We start from the raw sequence: 25337 nt of genomic DNA on the forward strand, positions 1-25337 counted from the left end.
TAATATACAGCTACACCAAGGCTAAAGGAACAAAAGGAAGTGGATGGAATTACCAGAACTTTGAGGTTTAAAGGGGAGCACCCAGAGAGCTGATCCTTGGGTCTCTGAGGAGGAGGTCCTGTTGAGCTGATACTAGTGTCTCTGAGTTTGAGGGCAGGGCAGCCCTCTGGGGTGTGATCCCTGGTCAGTTGATACTGGCATCTCTGAGGTAAGGGCACAATAAAGGTGCTTCTGCAAATTTTAGAACAACTGCAAACTAGATTCACCTACTGCTACTGCAAAAAATGGCTGCTGCCAGGGTTAAGCAGGGAGGCTGGGGTGAGGCTGACAGAATAGGAAGCAGGATGGAAGGGCCAAGTCTCTTCAAAAAGACTCACTTGAGGGGAATGGTAAGAGCTCTTTAAATAGAATCAGTTATTCACTTTCTCCCCTCTGTGTCTTTGTTTTGCTGAAATGTGCATAATACTCAACAGAAAGACTAAAATGAAAAGGAAGAACATACTAAGTACTGTTGAAGATGGAGAACCAGAACTCTCATGGGTGGCTAATGGGAATGAACACTGAATAACCCTTTGTGAAGAAGATGGTTTGGTAACACATACTAAAGCCTAACATACACTGGACCCTGTTACCCAGAGAGTGCACTCCTGCATGCACACATCTTGTATGATTCCATTTATAAAGTCTTCAGTAAGAAACGAATATGATCAATGCTCTTAGCCATCAGGAAGGTGGTTACTCTTGGGGTTGGAGAGTGAGGTAGCAGCAAGAGGGAGACTTCTGGCATGCTCCGCTTCCTTATCTGGGTGCTGCTTCCATGGGTGTAATAAATTCATAAAAATTCATCGGGTTGTACACTTTTATATATGTAGACTTTGATGTGATTATGTAATATTTTAATAACCGTTAAAGGTAACACCATTCCGCTTCTGGGCATATACCCAAAAGAGTAGAAAGCAAGAACTCAAAGAGACATTTGCACACTCATGTTCATGGCAGCATTATTCACAAAAGCCAAAAGATGGAAGCAATTCAAGTGTCCCTCAGTGGATGGATGGATAAGCAGTTTCTATATACAAATGTGGAGTTTTATTCAGCCTGAAAAAGGAAGGAAATTCAAACACATGCTACAACATGAATGAACCTTGAAGATATAATGTGAAGTAAAATAAACCAGTCTCACAAAAGGACAAATACTACATGATTCCATGAGGTGCTTAGAGTAATCAAACTCTCAGAGACACAGAGTAGAATAATGGTTGCCAGGGACCAAGGAGGGAGGAATGGGGAGTTATTGTTTGACAGATAGAGTTTCAGTTTCACATGAGTTCTGTGGATGGGTGATGGTGATAGTAGCACAAGGTGAATGTAGTTAACGTACACTTTAAAATTAGTAAATTTTATGTTATCTGTAACACAAATTAAAATTTTAATTTTTAATTTAAAAAAAAAGTGATTCTAATATATACCTTCCAAGTAAATGCATGCATCGTAATGAAGTTATTAACTTACCTCTGGAAGACATTCCAGCATGTTCACACCTCTTCTCTTATTGGGCTACTGTTAACTCTACCTTTTTAATCTTGTGTACAAGAAGTGAAAAAATCAAGAATGGACTCTCCAAGCAGTAAGAGGAGATGCATAAGACCACTTTACATGGAACCTTTCACTAACAAAATGCTTTAACATCCTCCTTCCCGTTTACACTCACTACACCCCCCTGCAAGAAAGGCAGGTCAGAGATATCTGTTACCCTCACCTTACAGCTGGAGAAACTGACTGAAAAAGAAAAAACCAAAAAATCACAGCCAACGGAAGAAACAAATTTTCTTTTACCAAATTCAAGCTGTAAGACATCCTTATGATGTCTTACGTAAGTGCATGAGTAGATTTAAAAAGCAAATTCAATTTACAAATTAGTTTTGTGCTTCTATTGCTCCCATAATAAAATGCGTAATGTTACACAGATCTTTTTTATATTTTGAAAAACAATTTCACTGTTTGACTTGAAAACAGTTTATTTAATTTATACAAATAACTACTAAATACAAAAAGTAGATTAAAACAAAATAGTTATTTTTTTCTGGCAGAGTTTAAATGCACATAATGGATAATTCTGAAGAAAATGCATTTTCCCCGTAGCGTTCAGGACTAAAATTCTACTGAAATCTTTGCTTCTAAATCAGTAATATATTCGGTGGTGTCACGTGGGTAATGGCTAAATACGTTCTGCATATGAACTGAAAAAAAGTTACAGTCTACACACATACAAATGTGAAGCACTTAAAATGTGAATTTAACTGATAATAAAAGAAAATGTCCATTTTAGAGTATAGTGTTAAAAACATTTCGGTAATAAAATCATAAGACCACATAAAAATAAGCTTTAACATATGCACGAAGCAGTTTTGTAAAAACTACCAAGTGCACAAGTAATAAATAATTTGCAAAGTTGTGTATAAACAATTCCTAATGTTCGGCATCATTGTAAACATCAGCACATGTGTAAAATGCAGCAAAGTCTGACATTACATTTTGTTTTGCCAAATTGAATTCCTATTATCCAAAGACAGACCAGTGGAGTACGCAGCCAACATTTTGGCAAGTTGGGTCTTTAAAATTAAGAGTAACAGTGCAAGTAAGGAATGCAAAGAATTCCTAGTGCAATAAAGAAGAGAAGCACAGGCAATATTGCTGATTAAAAATTCACCACCTCCTTGAGTTTCCCGTGGGGAGTGTCTAGGAGACTTGTGAAAGCTATGCAAAGCCATTGTCTTAATGCCCAGATCTCTTTTAGGATTTCTCTGTGTTCCTCCAGTCCCTACCTTTGCAACAGTGTCTGTCCAACATTAGTCTCTGCAGTGTGAACAGTTCGTGAAATGCCCAGTTCACAGTCATCGAGCGAGGTTAGGGTGGTTTTGATGTCTCCCCAACACATGGCTGGGTACGATGTCTGCCTTGTCAAAGCAGCCATTTGGGGAGGGAGACAGATGGATTCTGTTCTGGCAACCAGTCAGGCCAGCAGTAGGTCCCAGCTGGACAATGACAACAATGTCAAATCTTCCTTCTTGACACTATGAAAATGTCAACAGTCAGTTTTCAATTTGTCGAGGGAATTATCAATTTTGGTCAAAGTCTTTTTGATACGCAGTGCTGTGAGTCTTGCAGATGGATTTTGATACCAGCATTCTTTCATTAGCTTGGCCAGAGAGGTTAATGTCTGAGGAGAGAAAGAACAAACACCACAATGACAAACTGGCTTTTTAGTGGCCCTGGAAGCTGGGCTGATATCATGTCAACTGTTCTGAAGAACTCGCAGGTCTTGTGAAATTAGAGTTATGTTACTGTCATCTTCTTTAAACAAATATTCAAGCTTTAACCACTGATAAAGAGGCTACTCGTAGAGTTTCATGAACTCTGTCCTTTGGACTCTTAATGCTACCAATTTACTTTATCAGGCAAACGACATAGGCCAGATTGGACCCCTTAATGATTTTATGGGTGCTAAAGGCAGCAATACTAACCTAGAGATAATCCTGAAATTTCCAAACAGGGTCATTTCTCATTGTTTTATATCTACTACTACTTATGAGTAGCAATACAGGATCTTCAGCATTCAGCAGCTTGTGTTTGGGATTTCAGATATGCAGAGATGGAAAGGAGGTTAAAAGCTTCACTTAAAGTCTCTTGGTTTACATATGAAACTGCAGTCTTAGGGCTAGTAGCGGTAGTCATGAGTCTCCCAATTCTTGGAGCTGCCCATTCATAGAAATTCTTACAAATATTGTCATTCACTAGCAACCCCTATCAGATATGGCTTCTTCGAGAATGGGAGTATTTGTCTGAGCTTCCTCTACTAGATCTAAACCCTTCCACATAAAATAGGAAGAGAAAACAACAGATACACAGGACAGATCACTCAGATGCTATACCAGTTGAAACTCAAAAGGAAACAAATAGCAAACAATGGAAAAGAGCTCTAAAACTGAGAAACTGGCATTCTTACCGGGTCTGAGAACCATCTGTTGGGTATGTTTGGCCTTTGTTGATCCACACAGACTACTTTCCTCATATCTTCAAAACTTGGGTCATTGGGAACCACGTCGTAGAACGGTGGCTTATAATCCTCCACTATACCTGCACACAAGGACAAGAATTGTGTTGGGTTAGCAAGAGAGTACAGGATCCCCCAAGATTTCATTGATGGGTGTCACAGGTTATAATGTGACAGAAGAAAATACTAATCACCTTCCTCATACCTCAGGGCAGTCCTGGAAGCTAAAGGTAGGTCCTAAAACAGGCAGAGAAAAAGGCAATAAATATACACCCTGCAGGGTATTGGAAGAAGGATAATTGTTAGAAGGAAATACGTGAAAACTTCTCATGTAATCATAACTATTAGCAAAATTCTCCCACAGTGTATATTAACAGCCCTGTAATGCCCAACAGGGCACTGAAGACATAGAACAAAAATTCCTTTGGTGATCAGAAACACCCAAGCCACCTGGGGAAAGCACATGAATCTAGTGGCTTCCAACCATAAATAGAAATAAAAAGTTGTCCACAAACCAGAGCTAGGGAGTAATAAACCAAGACCATCATCAAAATACCCCTTTTTTGTTATAAAAATATTGTTAAGAAAAACATTGTTATACATTAATCTCTTCCATTAGGAGGGATGCAAATAATATAATAGGAAATACTCATTTCCTCATTAATTCATTCTACATGTACTGAGTACCCGCTAACTGCCAGGCACAGCTGTCTGACTGATGGTTCTATTATTTAAAATCATACTGAAGGCATAAAATAAAATGTAAAGAGGATAGCCACGTGGGAAGGCAGAGGAAAAGACGGATAAATAATGAGCTCTTCCTCTGCCCAAAAGCAAATGTGAAAAGTAGCTAATTTCAGCTTCTGCCCCTGCATGATTTCCAGTGGCCTGGAAACCTTTTCTTTTCCAGCAGAATTATATCAACTCCTTAAACAGAAAAATGTTTAACTTCATTATTTGGAATTAGAAAATGGATTCTTCCCCTTCATAGACATAAAACCAAGACATCTATTATTTCTTTTCCCTCAACAAAGGGTTCAAACAATGAGGTAATAACTTGGTTTACTGCTCTCTTTTCTTCCTCCGGGTCTTTCTTCTATTCCTAAACACCTAAAAAGTTGTTGGAGGGGACAGAAGGAGACAGTGAGGAAAGTTGTAATTCAGTTGTTCTAGTTCCTAGAAGCCACCTGAAAAGCTTCAATTCCCTTTTCATTTATCATAGAAATTACTAACAGTGGGAATCCATTCTTACAAATTCCATACAAATACAAACCATTTATGCAAAACATTAGCTATGATAAAGAGCATCTTTTCAAGAAATACTATACATCTTTTTAAAACTTCACAAATTTGGCTAAATAAAGGTTTATATTTGAGATGGAAACTAGTCTAAATTATATTTTTTAAAAATCTAGGCTGGGTGTGGTGGTTCATGCCTGTAATCTCAGCACTTAGGGAGGCCAAGGCGGGTGGACCACTTGATGTCAGGGTTCGAGACAAGCCTGGGCAACATGGCAAGACCCTGTCTCTACTAAAAGTACAAAAAGTAGCTGGGTGTAGTGGCGCATGCCTGTAGTTCCAGCTAACTCAGGAGGCTGAGGCACAAGATTCGCTTGAACCCGAGAGGTGGATGTTGCAATGAGCCAAGGTCACACCACTGCACTCCAGCCTGGGTGACAGAGTGAGATTCTGTCTCCCAAGAAAAAAAACAAAACAAAAAACTAGTTAATTCCAAATAGCTTACCCACCTTGTGTAACTGCATTTGAAATGCATATCAGTCAGTGGATTAAAACCTTCCTAGCAAATCATAAACAGGTCATATTGGGTATAAACTGCTACTCTCAGAAGTCTTGGAACACCTCATCTTAGAGGCCCTTCTTCTCCTGTAAGAATCCCAGGAAGCATTCAAACAAATATCTTTTAATTATTTTCAGTACTAACAGACACCATCTAAAATACAGCTGAACATGGACCCAGAGAGATATTTTATATGTTTTCTAGGGTCACAAGAATTTACAGAAAACAGTAACACATGTGCTCTTCACCATCTCTCAATTTTTCTGAAAGAGAGTATATTTAATAGCCTACCTTAATATTTAAATATCTAGCATAACAGCCATCTATTTGGAGTAATTTACCTGTTGAGCTTAGGAAGGGTTATGTGAATGTGAACAGTAACACAAAGTTGAAGTTTTCTATAAATGCAAAAGAAAACAAAGCATGGCTGGATTTTTAAAACATGAGATCTGGTGATACCAAACAATGAATTTCACTATACAAAGCTGAAATTTACCCTTGTGTTTCCGTTTCCCATGTTTTAATTTTATTAAATGCCCCCATGTTTTAATAAAAGGAGTCAAGTATTTTTAAAAGACCATTTAATTGATTATCCCTGGGACTTAGTCAAGCCTCTTTTTCCTCAATCATTGGCCAACTGTTGATTGTTTTCACCTGACGCTGGCCATGCTTCTCCAAAATAAAATAAACCTGGGATTAAGCTCGAACAGTCACTAGGAACTCCCTCTGATCAAGGAAAGCAATAAATCAGTTGACAGTGCATTACTACTATGGTGGGATGCCATATTAAATGCTGAGAGTGATAAAAACATAAGACATGCTCTTGTTTTCCAAGGAAATCAAAATCTAGTGGAAAAGCAGGACAAATCTCTCATTTTTTTTTCCCTTAGACAATGGAAATCTTGTCAAAAAGAACCTCAAAATATGTTTTTCACCCATTTATTTTATATCTTGAAAGGCAAAACTATATTAGAAATTCTCATTCTACTTTCACTTTGAGATCCTAAATTCTCAATGATCATTTTGATTAGCTGTGTGTGCCCGAGACTGTGCTTGGCAGGAGGGATAAAAAAAAAAATTAAAAAAAACAGTGGCTCATGCCTGTAATTCCAGCACTTTGGGAGGCCGAGGTGGGTGGATCACAAGGTCAAGAAATCAAGACCATCCTGGCAATATGGTGAAACCCTGTCTCTACTAAAAACACAAAAATTAGCTGGGTGTGGTGGCATGCGTCTGTAGTCCAGGCTACTCAGGAGGCTGAGGCAGGAGAATCGCTTGAACCTGGGAGGTGGAGGTTGCAGTGAGCAGAGATAATGCCACTGCACTCCAGCCTAGTGACAAAGATTCTGTCTCCAAAAAAAAAAAAAAAAAAGAAAGAAAAGAAGAAGATGCAGTGTTGGTGATGAGACTAATGAGAAAGGTGAAAGAAAAAAAATTACAGACTAGCTATAGAGGGAAGATCACAGAGAAGAGGGTGGGGAGGGACAGTGGCACTTGGCAGTGCTCACAGGAGAAAACACCTCCATGGTATCCCAAGTCCCCATATATAAACTGGGTGCCGTGGAAGCACGGGTAAGCTTTCCAGGAGGGAAGTGGGACATGGGCAGAATGGAAAGATCAAGAGTTTGCAAGGCAGAAAAGATGACAGGGAAGAGAAACCCCCACGGAGTGGGTGCATTCCAGGCAGAGGGAGGCTATGGGGCAAGGACAAGAACTGACAAACCATCCTCTGATGTTGGAGAGATGGAGAGAAGTTCTCTGGGGCTGAAATGGGTGCATGTGGTGGCAGGAGAGCCGGGGGAGAAGAAGGAGACAGGAGGTGAGGCCAGGCTGTGAGGTGATGCATGTTGTCAAGGTAGGAAATAACTGATTTACAACAGTGCCTCATTTCTGCCAGAAAGTGATAATCAGCGAAGCCAGGCAAAAAAGTGAACTCTAAGTCCTTTAGAGGCAGCACCCAAGAAGTTACTGCCAAATCGTGAGCCAGCAAAGAGCACAGCATGAATTCAGGCAAGTAACTAAAAATACAAAGCATTTCAAGTGCCAAATGAGCAGTACAAACAACAAACGACACAGGAAGGCAGGGGAAGAGGCGCTCTTAAATGGTGGCCAGGGACGGAACAGACTGAGCCAGGCCTCGCCTCCCATGTAAGGCGGCCAGCGTGACTCAAAGGGCCACGAGAAAGAAATCAAAAACGTTATTCATAACCTACTCCCCCACAACTTTTGACAGGGGTGTCTGATTTATACAATAGTTTTTTCCTGGGCATATGTCTAGGTGAAAGTTTTCTCTTTTCTGGGGTAAGCCTATCTTCATCAACCAATATCCCTCCCATTGGTTTGCTATATGGCTCTGAGTAAACCCCTTAGCTGCCAGGCCTTAGTTTTCCAATACCTTTAAAGCACACATCACAAAGCCAACGTGCAGATCAAATATGTCCTAGATATGCACTTCAAAAAGCATGAAACACCAGTGGCCTCACAAATGTCCAGAAACAAGTCCTTCCTCAAGATCTTGCCCCCGAGGTACTGAACTAGACACCCACTTTCTTTCCACTTGACAGCTGCATGTGGGACACACGGGTTTCTCTACGTCGGTCCTTCCCTGCCAACCTCCACCCTATCCCACTGCCCTCAGTGAGATCTGTAGGAGAAAGTTGAGAAAGGAGCTCACCATGCCCCTCCTCTGCATGTATTCCATCAGTGCTGTCCATGGGAGCCCACTCCTTTCCCACTAAAGTCCATTCCCCACCACTGTCCTTCACATACGTGGACATCAGCCACACCAGAATTACTTGTAGTTCCATCAATAGGGCACCTTTATGGGATCCTTCAGCTCTACCTTTTGTCTGACATACCAATTGTCACCGTGGTCAAGTTTTATTTCTCATTCCCACCTGCATCACATCCTCCCAAGCTTGTCCAACTATGTTCTTATTCAGTCCACGGATGACTCAGTTCATGCTTCTCACCTTCTAAGAAGACTCTTCCATCCTGCTACCACAACGCAGGGGCCTAAATGAAGTTCAGTGCCCTCACCCCCATACTCCGTCACCTTCCTATATACCTCAACCGCAGTGGCTTGATCTATTTATTTATAATAATTTGACTCTTCAACAAGAATGTAAGCACCTTTTAATCAGATATTCTGGGGGTTACTTTGCTCAAGTGCTTGAGTCTAACACACATCTAGTGTATTACAGATACTAAATACACAAATACATGTTGATTATATATGTCCACAATCCTTTTTCAAAACTCTCAAGGTTAGATGCATTTGCCAAATTTGGAACTTCTAACATTTTATAAAGGTAATAGCATACCCTACATTTTATGTGACATCCCCTCCAACTTGGGTAGTCACATCAGATATCCAGGTAATGAGGACAGACTCTCTGGCATGTATATCCATACAGAGAGCTATTTTTAACAATTAACTCCTACAGAAGTGCTGAAATCCTTCAGAGAACAGAACATTAGAAGTACACTATTTTCGAGAGGGAAAAAAAGAAAATGGCCCATATCTGGCATCTGAGAGGACTATAAGTGAATAGTGTTTCCTTCAGGTGTGGCACGTGAGAAAATTTGGTATGGTTCATGGACTAAACTTCTTCATTTCATTAGTTACACATTTATTTTCATAGTTACCTTCCATTTTATGCCATGTGATACTGGTTTTCCATTTCCAGCAGTGATAATAATTTCCTTTCAAAACAAAATTAACTTCAAAAAGAGCCAATTTGAAGGAAAAGATTCTGTAAATGATGGTACAAAGTAGCATCTGGATATGGAAAAAAAATGATGAGGGTAGTAGGAATGAATGAATGGATGAATCTTGGGAAACACTGAGTTCACAGAAAGGCATCATTCTTCCTGGTGAGACATGATTCAAAAAGGTATATCCAATATTTGTGTTACTTCACCTAACAGACCTCACAAGAGGGCTTCGAGATATTTCTCACCCTATGGCACAGATAAAATACGACTGATGAATAAATGGATGAGGTTGTTCCTGGCAGAGGGGATGACAGCCCGAGTTCTGGCCCCTCGGCCCTGCCGCACTGCCAGAGGGTTATGAGAATCAGTACCTCAGGCATTCCTGTAACTCATGGCAGGCACTTCTTCCTGAAAGCAGGAGTTGGAAAGACAGCCTTGTCCCATGCTGGGTAAAGTACATGCTGTGACAGCTGTGTCCTGCCCCTCTAGCCCATTGTAATTCATGGGCTTATGGAACCATGTACATTACTCAAAGTCCAAACTAACTGCATTCTCAGGAATCTGTTAAAATTATAAAATTAATTTCTATTGTTGGAATTCTCATCGATGTAGCAAAAGTAAATGGTTTATAGATTACTGTGTAGTTGGACCCTACTAAAAACATGTGTCAATATTACTGTAAATTGCCAAAGGAGAGGGCAAAAAGCCTAGAGACGCTGCATGGCTATTCCCTGAGTTAAACTATGAACAAGACAGCCTTAGAGCTTGCATACCTCCAAAACCGAGACAGAGAGGAGTACCACAAGAGTTCCAAACATTTGGTAGCTCTGAAGGAAGGCTTCTTCAGAAAAATGTATCATTCACTGAATGTTGTAGCTGTTATAAGGCTTATGATACAGATATTTGTCTTGGTGGAAGACTGCTTTTAGAGGTGTGTCAAGGAAAAGAGACTACTAGTCAGTAAACAGCAGCCAATAAACTTTTGCAGCCTTCAATTTATTTTGTCATGAGGTTAGCTGACCACTCTCCTCTGTTCTGGATCTCTAAATCAGGGATATGAAATTCCAGGAAGTCAGGGGGAAAATAATTCTTCCCTCCCACTCTAACTCCATATTCCTGCCCCCAGTCACATCCTAAATGTTAAAACCAAAACAAAACAAAAAAAACAAACAAAACTGAAATTAATGAATATGAAAAATTGGCCCTAATACGATTCATCCTCTTATGCAAACCTTAATACACACAAAAGTAGGTAATTAACGTCATGAAACATGTTGAATATTGAGTTGCTGACAAAAATAAGAGTTGTCATGGTTTCCATACACAAGCCCCATTGCACTTAGGAGCAGAAGCACACAAGCAGCTCCCTGGCTGGCTCAAAGATTCATTAGAAGAGGTTCTTTTTTCAAAGTAAGTGCACCAAATATAAGCTTATTCTAACAAGTATGTCCTAGCCCCCACCCCATAAAAGGCGCAGCTTGGCCAGCAAGGATTTTTCTATGAGATACAAGTGGTTTTTGACACATTTTAACCCTGGATTCCATCATAAAATAACCAAAGCCAGTAATAGTGAAACAAGAATATGTCCACAGAGCCTTCCTGTGGGCAGTGAAGAGGGGAAACAAATGTAGCAGGGCCAAGAGGTAGCAAAACAAGAGGCAGAAGATGGCCACTGTGATCTGCAAGCTCCTGGGTGGCCTTCATCACCCATTTTCCGTGGAAAGGAAACCAGACCAAAGCACTTTCTTATGCCAGACACACAGGATGCTTTACATATATGATCTCGTTTTAATCACCATAACCCCTTAAAGTAGATATACATATATATATTTTAATAACGAAACTGATGTAAGTCACTGATCAGAGAGTATGACGTCAGACCCTGGAATGTTAGTGATTCCATTTCACTGCCTCCCACAGACCCAGCACAAACCCCACACAGTTCTAGAGGGCACTCTTCACACAGGCTTCTTCTGTGTGCAGTGCAATGGCCCTAGGAGAACCACAGCAAGGAAGACAGAAGCACATCACGCTAACATGTCCAACCAAATTGGTACTTCTCTATTCAATCTGGGCACACTGTCTTTTTTCAAAAACCCTAGTGTGTATTTGGATGGGAGCCTTGGCATCACATTTTCTTACCTTAGAACTACTAAATCAGAAATGCTGGGGCTGGGCCCCAGGAATCTGTGTCTTAAGCACTCTGGGTGACTGTGACGCACATTCCAATTTAAAAACTATTGATCCAAGTGAACCCCTGCCTTAAGTTCATATAGAAAATTCACACAGGGAAGGGAAGAAAACCATTTTCTTTCCTACCAATTCCAAATTCAATGTCAAATTAAACACCAAAAGTAAATTCCAAAGGACATTATTGAGAAATGTTCAGATGCAAAAATGGACTCAACTCTCATTTCCTGTAAAGAAACAGCATGAGGTTTATTATTAGTAGCAAACAAATGTAAAACTCCAATAAAAAATAAAAAATGCAACATATCTTTATGCTCATGGTTCACTTGAGGATCACAGTACTCCAAGAGAACTATCTGGTCATCAATTTTTATAATGGATTCAGAAACTCAAAGGATATATCATTATAATGACCTTCCTCACCGAAAATATTCATATATTTAAATGAGATACATTTTATATGCAATAATTTCAAAAATATATATTCTTTTAATGACAGTTCCTAAAGCTGGTAAGAAAATGAAATAGGTACATCACACCCTGGGGTATGGGGGACATTGTAAATTAGTACAGCTGTTATGAAAAGCAACTTGGCAATATGTGTCAAGCCATAAAAACACCCATATTCTTTGACCTATTAAGTCTACTTCTTTTCAGATTCAGAATCAGTTCCCCAAACGAAATCATCATATGCACAAAAATGTCTACAATAAGCCCCAAATGGTAGAAACGGGATATCTAACAATATGGAAATAGTTAAGCTAATAAGATGTCATGTGACCATTTAAAATAAAAACAGACTATTCAGCAACATTTAAAAAGCACGAATAAAAAAGATGATATGGAATTATATCTATATATGATTACAGCTACATTTTTAAAATGAGTGCATACAGAAGTAGAAAAATATGTAAATGTTGAAATTTGAAGGCAAAATTTCTCTTTCTACTCATTTTTTTCTGTTTTGGGAAAGTAATAATTAAAAGATTAACAGTAGTAAAAACAGGTTTGCAAGCAGCATTGAATACTTACAGGTTTAAGTTTAGATAAACTGATTTGTGGGTGAGGGAGTATACATTGTGTGTGTACACACGTGAATGTTCATAGAAGAGAGAACAGAGAACAAAAAGAGAAAATATCAAATTAGTCATTGCCAAAGGACAGTAGATAATTTTAAATGAGACAGGAGATACCCTTACCGCCCCTCTAAAAAAATCAAACCACATCACAGCACAGAAGCTCAACCCACAACATTCTGGGAACTAGTTAACAGTCTTGGTGATGATGCAAGGGAGAGATCAATAAATCAGAAAACAATCAAAACATTCTCCCTTCCTCTACCTTCCTTTCCCCCCCCCCCCAAAATAATGTTAAACACAGGCACTACCAAGCAAGCCACCATTTGTTGAGCTAAATTTTAAACTGATGACTCTGACTTCAAACTGACTACTATTAATCACAGCTGATCTTTAAAAGCCACTTGGGTTTATGCCTGCAACACAGGGAGCGGGTTTGCAACATGAGTTCTTACAAAGCCTGAATCCCAAGTCTCTGCTGAGCAGGCCTGCTTGGCTCAGCTCCGGCACCCCCACAGCTGGAAATGCTACTGTCTAGCTATGGAACGCCAACTTCCTCTTCATCTGGGGCAAGTTCCACATCACACAGTTTATTTGGACACCAGTCCTTCTCTAAATTGTTTGTTAAGATAAACTAATCAGAATTAAAATTTTCAGTCTGAAGGTGTTCAAGAATGATTGGGGAGGGGGTGAGGAAATGAAGCTGATGTGCAATTTCAGGCAAAGTTCAGAACTTTATAAATCTGCAAAACAATTTCTCTGTTGCAAACAATTCTCAAGGGGCATCAAGGGCACAAACTGCAAGGCAGCAGCTCCCAATGGTTGAGAAACAATTACCAAGAAAACGTTCATATAAAAAAAAAAAAGAAAAAGAACTGTCAATTTACAATCCATGTATGTTTAATCTGAACACTTACTTTGATATCCTCAGATGGTTTGTTCAAAGCAGATCCACTCTGCTATTAGGAAAAAAAGCCACCTAAAGGCATGCCAATTTTAATTATTGTACACTAAAACTATATAAATTACCCAATTCCACTACCTCACAGAAAGTCCTCATCTCTGGCTGTGCTATTCACGAAAACTATGATTGTCCCACAAACCTCAATCCTTGGAAGAAAACATCAGTGGAACGTGGAATGGAAAACAGCTATTAGAGACTTCATGCATTATTTCTTCAAATCCAGGATTCCAATGGGTCACAGGAGGCTAAAATGTAAAGCATCTTTTGGAAATGAACATTAATCTAAATATATGGCATTTTCTTCTGTTTTCCTGGAATAGTTTCAGACACATGCTCTGTGAAATAAGATTTTCAGTTGTGAAGATATGAAGAGGTTCATCTAGTTAATTCAAGGGATTTTGCTATAAAAACCACTTTGTGGGTAGTTGGGGCATGCCCAATTTGAAAGAGTATACTTAGTGCTTTCAGAATACAATGTACTGAAAGTAAAGTTCAACAGTATATTTGTGGCTGATTTGGGTACATGAAAGGCAAGGGTGAGAGCGCACTGTAGGGAACACAGGTTAAAAATGACAAGTGCTTCTTTAACTGCTAAGGCATCACCATTTAATAAAACTACTTATAAGCAGATCAACATAGGCCATCTATCCAGGGCTTCCTGCATTTAAATTTGACTTGTTCAGTAGGTACAGTCTGCTCATTATAAATAAGTGACTTCTGAGTGCAAAAATTGAGCCTTTTCTCAACAATCCAAACTCAACAAGTAAAAACACATAAAAAATAGCAGAATTCACCCTTAGATTTACTTGATCATTCTCCTCAAGTTAAAACTTCCTTGTGAGAAGAGCAAAAAAGTAAGGAGGGTGGGAAGAAAGGTAAAATAGGAAGATGGAGGAAGACAAGAATGAAATACGAACCAGTCCACCCACTATCCCTGATGTCTATAGGCACGATCAGAGGGGTCTGAAAACAGGCCTGCCCCACTCACCACTAGGGCCCAAGCATGCCATCTGGAGGTCTGAAGAAAGGTTTCCTCCACCAAGAGTCACCACTTGCAGTGCCTAAGCACAACTTCCAAGGGTCTAGGGATCAACTTGCGCCACCCATCACAGCCTGTACTCATGTGCACCAATGGGAGGCCTGAGGACAGGTTCATCCCACCCAGTGCTGCCCCTGTCAGGGCCCATATGCATCATCTGGGGGCCTAGGGATTGTCTGCTCAGCCCCCTGCCACCACCAGTGTGTGTGTATACCTTCTGGGGGATTGAGGATGAGCCCATCCACCCTGCCAGCACCCGCACACACATCATCTGACAGCCTAGGGAGTGACCTGCCCTGCTGGTCACCACTGGAGCCTGCGCATGCCTCCTGGGGACCTAGCGACCGGCCTTCCCAGTTGGCTGGTACCCAAGCTTGCTGCCTGGAGGCCCAATGGCTGGCCCATTCCACTACTGCCATCATCAATGCCACACAAGCCACCCAGAAGCCTGATGACCGGCCTGTCTACCTAACCCACTGCTGCCACTGCTGGACCCTAAGCAAGATGCCTGGAGACACAAGGATTAGTCCATTGGACTTGATTCCATTGGGCTCATATATGCCACCGAGAAGCAAAGGACCAGCATGCCTGGCTTGCTGCCACAACCACTTGTCCCAAGGACCAGTCTTCCTGGCATCCCCATCCCAAGAAAAGCCTCACCACAGCCTCCATTAATCTCAGCCTAAACTAAAAAAGACTCACAGACACTACTGGCGCCAGTAACAGTTGAAGTAATCATACGGATACTACACGAGTGAACCTACCCAGAATCAAAGCACCCTACCAACCCAATATAGGAAATAGTCTTTGCCTACAAAAACCAAACCATAAAATTGGGAGAAACAAAGGTTACACTAGATGTGCTGATATCAATGTAAAGACACAAAGAACATGAAAAAAATAAGGAAATATGACACAGTAAAGGAACACAGTAAGTCTCTAGCAACAGATTCCAATGAAGAAAAACTAGGTAAAATGCCTGAAAAAAATTCAAAACAATATTAAAGAAGCTCAGTGAGGTATCAGAGAACACATGCTAAAAATACACAAAGAAATTGGAAAAACAATTCACAATCTGTGGCAAACTCAACAAAGAAATAGGTATCATTAAAAAAATCAAAGAGGTTGAGGAAAAGATGGCAGATAGGAGGCATGACTAAATTGCAGCTCCCACTCAGACGGACAGAACAACGTATGGAGACTCGGACCGTAAACCTTTGCTCCAATAACTACTCCAGGAATATACCAGGAAATCTGAAAGAATCAACGGACCCTTTGAAGGAAGGGGATTGCTCCTGCAGGACCTGGGAGACAGCCCAAATACTCTGAGGGCCCAAACTATGAAAGTGGGAAAGGAGGACTGACTGTCCACCCCCAAACACACACTCTCACTGGGGAATCTGAAGATCCAGATTATGGAAGAAGGATTTGACCTTACCTGGAGCTGAAACAATTTAGAGAGCTGAATGAAATACAGGGGCACGGGAAGTAGCGGGAAATGCCCTATGGGCTCTCGGTCCCTGGGGGAGCCATTTCTGACTTGCCTTACAGTGGTCCTTGGGAACGGCTGCCGGAGGAACTGGGAAAAGACCACAGGGAGAAGGAAACCTCCAGCTGAACTCTGTAAAAATTCCAACCGAATGCAGTTTCCTTGCCCGAACTCAGGGGAGGACATGAATCTGGTGTCAAGACTCGACAGGTGGGAAGGCATGCAAGCCCTGCTTGCTTCCTCAGCCGGGAAGCTGGTAGCCTGAAGCAAGTTCTCAGCCCTGCTGGCCCACTGCCTGGAAACAAACTTGGTGCTGTTGAGGGGGTGGGGAGCATGGTGGGAGTGAGACGTGCCTTTTGGGTTGCGTGGGAGCTGGGTGAGGCCTATAACTGCTGGCTTTCCCCTACTTCCCTGACAACCTGCATGACACAGCAGAGGCAGCCATAATACTGGGAACATAACTCCACTGACATGGGAACCACAACCCCATTCCCCACAGCAGCCACAGCAAGCACCACCCAAGGAGAGTCTGAGTTCAGACACGCCTAACCCTGACCCTAGCTGATGGTCTTTCTCTACTCATCCTGGTAGCTGAAGATAAAGGTCATATTCTCTTGGGAGTTCTATGGCCCTGCCCACCACCTGATCCTCCCCTATACTACCATAGCTAATACTCTCTTGAAAGCGCCACCTCCTGGCAGGAGGCCAACCTACACAAAACTAGCACATCAAACAACTACAATTAAAGACCCTCACAGAGTCGACTTCACTCCCCTGCCACATCCACCACAGCAGGTGCCGGTATCCATGGTTGAGAGACCTGAAGACAGTTCACATCACAGGACTCTGTGAAGACACCCCCCAATACCACCCTGGATACTGGTAGCCGTGTGTGGGTGGCTAGATCCAGAAGAGAAATAATCACTACAGTTCGGCTCTCAGAAAGCCACATCCCGAGGAAAAGGGGGAGAGTACTACATAAAAGCAGCACCCTGTGGGACGAAAGAATCTGAACAGCAGCCTTGAGTCCTAAACCTTCCCTCTGACACAGCCTATCCAAATGAGAAAGAATCAGCAAAACAATTCTAGTAATATGACAAAACAAGGTTCTTTAACGACCCCCAAAAATCACACTAGCTCACCAGCACTGGATCCAAACCAAGAAGAAATCCCTGAATTGCCAGAAAAAGAATTCAGGTCTATTATTAAGCTAATCAAGGAGGCACCAGAGAAAGGTGAAGTTCAACTTAAGAAAATCCAAAAAATGATACAAGACCTATCAGATTAACAGCAGATTTCTCAGCAGAGACTCCACAAGCTAGAAGGGATTGGGGCCCTATCTTCAGCCTCCTTAAACAAAACAATTATGAGCCAATAATTTTGTATGCCCTGAAACTGAGACTGATAAATGAAGGAAAAATTCGGTCTTTTTCAGATAAACAAATGCTGACAGAATTCACCACTACCAAGTCAGCACTAACAAGAACTGCTAAAAGGAGCTCTAAATCATGAAACAAATCCTGGAAACACAGCAAAACGGAACCTCTTTAAAACACGAATCTCACAGGACCTATAAAAAAATACAATAAATACATTTTTAAGAAACCAAGGTATTCAGGCAACAAATAGCATGACGAATAGGAATAGCACCTCATATCTCAATACTAATGCTGAATGTAAATGGCCTAAATGCTCCACTGAAAAGATACAGAATTGCAGAATAGGTAAGAATTCACCAAACAACTATCTGCTGCCTTCAAGAGACTCACCTAACACATAAGGACTCAAATAAACTTAAAGGGGTCAAAAAGATATTCCATGCAAATGGATACCAATAGCGAGCAAGGGTAGCTATTCTTATATCAGACAAAACAAACTTTAAAGCAACAGCATTTTAAAAAGACAAGAGGAACACTAAATAATGATAAAAGGCCTTGTCAGCCGGGCGTGGTGGCTCACGCCTGTAATCCCAACACTTTGGGAGGCGAAGGTGGGCAGATCACAAGGTCAGGAGTTTGACACTGGCCTGGTCAAAATGGTGAAACCCCGTCTCTCCTAAAAATACAAAAATTAGCCAGGCGTGGTGGTGGGTGCCTGTAATCCCAGCTACTCAGGAGGCTGAGGCAGGAGAATCGCTTGAACCTGGGAGGTGGAGGTTGCAGTGGGCCAAGATCACACCACTGCACTCCAACCTAGGTGACAGAGCGAGACTCCATCTCAAAATAAAAGCCTTGTCCAGCAGGAAAATATCACAATCCTAAACATATATGCACCTAACACTGGAGCTAGCAGATTTATAAAACAATTATTACTAGACCTAAGAAATGAGACAGACAGCAACACAATAATAGTGAGGGACTTCAATACTCCACTGATAGCACTAGACAGGTCAAGACAGAAAGATAAGAAAGAAACAATGGATTTAAACTATACCGTAGAACAAATGGACTTAACGTATTTACAGAACATTCTACCCAACAACTACAGAATATCCATTCTATTCATCAACGCAGGGAACTTTCTCCAAGATAGACCATATGATAGGCCACAAAACAAGTCTCAATGAACTTAAGAAAACTGAAATTACATCAAGTATTCTCTCAGACCACAGTGAAATAAAATTGGAAATTCAACTCCAGAAGGAACCTTCAAAACCATGCAAATAGATGGAAATTAAATTGCCTGCTCCTGAATGATCACTGGGTCAACAATGAAATCAAGATGGAAATTAAACATTTTTTGAACTGAATGATAATAGTGACACAATCTAACAAAACCTCTGGAATAGAGCAAAGGCAGTGCTAAGAGGAAAGTTCATAGCCTTAAATGCATACATCAAAACATCTGAAAGAGCACAAACAGGCAATCTAAAGCCTCACCTCAAGGAACTAGAAAAACAAGAACAAACCAAACTCAAACCCAGCAGAAGAAATAACCAAGATCAGAGCAGAACTAAATGAAATCAAAACAAAAAATACGAAAGATAAATTAAACAAAAAGCTGGTTCTCTGAAAAGATAAATAAAATTGATACACCATTAGCAAGATTAACCAAGAAAAGAAGAGAGAAGATCCAAATAAGCTCAATTAGAAATGAAATGGGAAATATTACAACCAACACCACAGAAATACAAAAGATCATTCAAGGCTACTACGAATACTTTTAAGTGCATAAACTAGAAAACCTAGAGGAGACAGATAAATTCCTGGAAATATACAATCCTCCTAGCTTAAACCAGGAAGAATTAGAAACCCTGAACAAACCAATAACAAGCAGAAAGATTGAAATGGTAATTAAAAAATTACCAATGAAAAAGAAGTCCAGGACCAGATGAATTCACAGCTGAATTCTATCAGACATCCAAAGAATTGGTACCAATCTTACTGACACTATTCTGCAAGATAGAGAAAGAAAGAATCTTCCCTAAATCATTCTATAAAACCAGTATCACCCTAATACCAAAACCAAGAAAGAACATAACAAAAAAAGAAAAGTACAGACCAATATCCCTGATGAACATAGATGCAAACATCCTTAACAAAACACTAGCGAACCAAGTCCCACACCATATCAAAAAATAATCTACCATGATCAAGTGGGTTTCATACCAGGGATGCAGGGATGGTTTAATATATGCAAGTCAATAAATGTGATACACCACATAAACAGAAATAAAAACAAAAATCACATGATCATCTCAATAGATGCAGAAAAAGCATTTGACAAAATCCAGCATCCCTTTATGATTAAAACCCTCAACAAAACTGGCATACAAGGGACATACCTCAATGTAATAAAAGTCATCTATGACAAACCTACAGCCAATACTGAACAGGGAAAAAGTTGAAAGCATTCCCTCTGAGAATTGTAACAAGATAAGGATGTCCACTCTCACCACTTCTATTCAACATAATACTGGAAGTCCTAGCCAGAGCAATCAGACAAGACAAAGAAATAAAGGGCATGCAAATCAGTAAAGAGGAAGTCTAACTGTCACTGTTTGCTGATGATATAACTGTATACCTAGAAAATCCTAAAGACTCCTCCAAAAAGCTCCTATAACTGATAAAAGAACTTACTAAATTTTCTGGGTGCAAAATTAATGTACACAGATCAATTGTTCTGCTATACACCAACAGCAACCAAGCTGAGAATCAAATCAAGAACTCAATCCCTTTTACAGTAGCTGCAAAAAATACAATACAATACAATACAATACAATACAATACAATACAATACAATACCATACCATACCTTAGGAATATACCTAACAAAGGAAGGGGAAGACCTCTACAAGGAACTACAAGACACTGCTGAAAGAAATCATAGATGACACTAACGAATGGAAACATATCCCATGCTCATGGATAGGTAGAACTAATTATTGTGAAAGTCACCATAATGCCAAAAGCAATCTACAAATTCAATGAAATTCTCATAAAAATACCACTGTCATTCCTCACAAAACTAGAACAAGCAATCCTAAAATGTATATGGAACCAAAAAAAAGCTGACATAGCCAAAGCAAGACTAAGCAAAAGGAACAAATCTGGAAATAATATATTACCTGACTTCAAACTATACTATACGGCCATAGTCACCAAAACAGCGTGGTACTGGTATAAAAATAGGCACATAGACCAATGGAACAGAACAGAGAACCCAGAAATAAACCCAAATACTTACAGCCAACTGATCTTTGACACAGCAAACAAAAACATAAAGTGGGGAAGGATGTCCTATTCAACAAATGGTGCTGGGATAACTGGCAAGCCACATGTAGGAGAATGAAACTGGATCCTCATCCTTCACCTTATATAAAAATAAAGTTAAGATCGATCAAGGACTTTAAGATCTGAAACATAAAAATTCTAGAAGATAACATTGGAAAAACCCTTTAGACACTGGCTCAGAAAAAGACTTCATGACCAAGAACCCAAAAGCAAATGCAATAAAAATGAAGATAAATAGGTGGGACTTAATTAAACTAAATAGCTTCTGCACAGCAAAAGGAACAGTCAGCAGGGTAAACAGAAAACCCACAGAGTGGGAGAAAATCTTCACAATGTATACATCCGTCAAAGGACTATTATTCAGAATCTACAAGGAACTCAAACAAATTAGCAAGAAAAAAAAAACAAACCATTTCATCAAAAAGTAGGCTAAGGGCATGAATAGACAATTCTCAAAAGAAGATATACAAATGGTCAACAAACATATTTTAAAAATACTCAACATCTCTAATGATCAGGGAAATGCAAATCAAAACCGCAATGTGATACCAACTTACCGCGCAAGAATGGCCATAATCAAAAAATCAAAAAATAACAGATTTTGGCGTGGATGCTGTGCAAAGGAAACACTTCTACACTGCTTGTGGGAAGATAAACTAGTACAACCACTATGGAAAACACTGTGGAGATTCCTTAAAGAACTAAAAGTAGAACTACAATTTGATTCAGCAATTCCACTACTGATTACCCAGAGGAAAAGAAGTCACTATACGAAGAAGATACTTGCACACACATTTATAGCAGCACAATTTGAAACTGGAAAAATATGTACCTAGCCCAAATGCCCATGAATCAACAAGTGGATAAGAAATTGTGAGATATCTGTCTATCTACCTACACATATAATAGATATATATCTATATACGTGTGTGTATATATATATTTGAGATATATATACATAATGAGATATATATATATATATATATATATATATATATATATATATATAAAATAGAATACTACTTACCTGTAAAAAAGAATGAATTAATGGCATTCACAGCAACCTGAATGGAAATTTAAAAATGCAATCCAGAGACTAAATCAAGCAGAAGAAAGATTTCTGAACTTGAAAACATGTCTTTTGAAATAACCAGTCAAACACACACTCAACCAAAGAGGAATGAACAAAGCCTACATGATATATGGGACATCATTATACAACCAAATATTCAAATTTTGGGTTTTCCAGGAGGCAAATAAATGGGCAAAGGCATAGCAAACTTATCCCTACCCCCCCAAAAAAGCTGAAACTTCCTACATCTTTCAAGAGATATATAGACATTCACATAGAGGAAGCTCAAAGATCCCCAGAAAGATTCAGTCCAAAATGGTATTGTCCAAGGCACATTATAGTCAAACTTTTAAAGTCAATGACAAAGAGAAAATTCTAAAAACAGCAAGAGAAAAGCATCAAGTCATATATGAAAGACTTCCATCAGACTAACAGTGGATTTCTCAGCGGAAATCTCACGGGCCAAGAGAGAATGGGATGACATATTCAAATGTAGAAAGAAAAAACAAAACTGTCAGCCAAGAATACTACACTCAACACTCAACACAAAGCTATCCTTTCTAAATGAAGGAAAAATAAGTTATTTCCCAGATAAGCAAAAACTGAGGGAATTTATCATCACTAGACTGGCCCTATAAGAAACACATAAGGAAATACTATATCTGGGTGATATATGCCATCACAAAAAGACATGAAAGCATAAAACACTGGTAAAGCAGACACAAAAATAAGAAAGAGAAAAAATTCTAATTTAAGGAGAAAATACACAAACCACACACACAAAAAAACAAACAGTAAAAGGCGAAGAAATGAAGGATATACAAAACAACCAGAACACAATTAATAAAAAGACAAATAAGTTCTCACCTATAAATAATAATTTTGAATGTAAACAGATTAAATCCCCCCAATTAGTCACCTATAAATAATAATTTTGAATGTAAACAGATTAAGTCCCCCCAATTAAAAAATATAGACTGGTTAAACAGATTAAAAACAAGACCCAACTACATGATGTCTACAAGAAACCCACCTCACCTGTAAAGGCACATATAGACTGAAAGTGAAGGGATAAAAAAAGATATTCCATGCAAATGAAAACCAAAAGCAAGCAGAAGTAGCTATACTTGTATCAGATGAAATAGACATTAAGCCAAAAACTGTAAAAAGAGACCAAAAAAGGTCATTATACTGTGGTCCCTCAGTATACATGGAGGATTGGTTCCAGGACCCCAGTCTAAACCAAAATATATACATACTCAGTACCACAGTTGGTCCTGTGAAACCCACAGATACAAAAAGTAGGCTGTCTATATACTCAGTTTTGCATCCCACAAATAATGTATTTTTGTTGTTGTTCACGTGTGGTTGAAAAAATCATGCAGTTCACACCTGTGATGTGCCAGGTCAACTGTATAATGATAAAGGGAGAGAGAATATCATGATTCTAGATATATATGCACCCAACACTGGAGCATTTTTATACAAAGCAAGTATTATTAAACCTAAAGAGACAGACTCCAACACAATAATAGTTGGGGATTTCAACATCCTACTCTTAGCACTGAACAGATCATCTAGACAGAAAATCCAAGAAACATTGGATTTAAAATGTACTTTAGACCAAATGGACCTAACAGGCATTTACAGAACATTTTATCCAACAGCTACAGAATACACATTATTCTCATCAGCACATGAATAGACCATATGTTAGGCCACAAAACAAGTCTCAACAAATGGAATAAAACTAGAAATCAATAACAAGAGAAACTCTGGAAACTGTACAAACACATGGAAATTTAAAAACATGTTCCCGAACAACCACTGGGTCAATGAAGAAATTAAGAAGGAAATAAAAAAAATTCTTGAAACAAATAAAAACAGAAACACAACATACCAAAGCCCATGGGATACAACAAAAGAAGTGATAACAGATAAGTCTGTAGCAATAAACACCTACATCAGAAAAGCTGAAAGAGTCCAAACTAAAGATGAGCCTCAAGGAACTAGAAAAGCAAGAACAAACCAAACCCAAATTTAATAGAGTAAGAAAGGTCATAGCAAAACTAAACAAAATAGAGACCAAAAAGTAATAATCATACAAAGGATTAATGAAATAAGAAGTTTGTTGGAAAGGTAAACAAAACTGATAAACTGTTAACTACACTAACCAAGAAACAAGGAGAGAAGACCCAAGTAAATAAAATTGGAAACAAAAAAGAAGACATTATAGCCGACACCACAGGAATACAGAAATCATCAGAGATTATTACAAACAAATTGGAAAACCTAGAGGAAATGGATATAATCTACCAAGATGGAACCAAAAGAAAATTTAAAAACTGAACAGACCATAAGTAACAAGATAGAGTCAGTAATAAAAAGTATCCCTATAAAGAAAACCTCAGGATTGGATGACTTTACTGCTGAACTCTTCCAAACTTAAGTAGAACTAACAGCAATTCTTCTCAAACTATTCCAAAAAAATTGAAGAGCATTGAATTGTCCCTAACTCATTCTGAGTCCAGAATTACCCTGATACCAAACCAGACAAGGACACCACAACAAAAAAAAGAAAACTACAGGCCAATATCCCCAATGAACATAGATGCAAAAATCTTAAACACAATACAAGCAAACTGAATCCAACAACACATCAAAAAGATAACACATCATGATCAAGTGGGATTTATCCTTGGGATGCAAGGAAGGTTCAACATAAGCAAATCAATTAATGTGATATATCACATCAATAGAATCAAAGACAAAAACCTTATGATCATCTCAATAGATGCAGAAAAATTCTGTATCTATTCAACATCCCTTCATGATATAAACTCTCAGCAAGGCAGGTATAGAAGGAATATACAAACTTCAACATAATAAGGGCCATATGCAGCAAACTCACAGATAAATTTATACTGAATGGAGAAAAGCTGAAAGCCTTTTCTCTAAGAACTGGAACAAGACAAAAATGCCTACTTTCACCATTCTTATTCAAAATAGTAGTAGAAGCCTTAGCCAGAGCAATCAAGCAAGACAAAGAAATAAAAGGCACTCAGTATGGAAAAAGGAAAGTCAAATTGTCCCTTTGCAGATGACATAATCTTTTATCTAGAAAGAACTAAAACTCACCAAAATATCTTAGAACTGATAAGTTCAGTAAAGTTACAGGTTACAAAAATCAACATACAAAAATCAG

General features: G+C 39.2%; 1 protein-coding gene across 14 annotated transcripts in view; it reads right to left on the reverse strand.

Annotated features, from left to right (window-relative positions):
• Positions 1 to 2000: 2000 nt before the first annotated feature.
• The window catches only part of ACVR1 (activin A receptor type 1), a 140916-nt gene continuing 117579 nt past the window's right edge, over positions 2001 to 25337 (reverse strand). For 13 of the 14 annotated variants that reach the window (XM_077956171.1, XM_015110144.3, XM_015110146.3 and 10 more), the window contains 2 exons: positions 4007 to 4137; positions 2001 to 3220 (listed from right to left, as the gene is read on the reverse strand). In XM_077956171.1, coding sequence (XP_077812297.1) covers positions 3086 to 3220; positions 4007 to 4137 — 266 coding nt within the window. In that variant the 3' untranslated portion in view covers positions 2001 to 3085. 14 annotated transcript variants of the gene reach the window in all.

This window comes from Macaca mulatta, chromosome 12 (assembly GCF_049350105.2).
Source record: "Macaca mulatta isolate MMU2019108-1 chromosome 12, T2T-MMU8v2.0, whole genome shotgun sequence".
In the NCBI taxonomy this organism is placed as follows: domain Eukaryota; kingdom Metazoa; phylum Chordata; class Mammalia; order Primates; family Cercopithecidae; genus Macaca; species Macaca mulatta.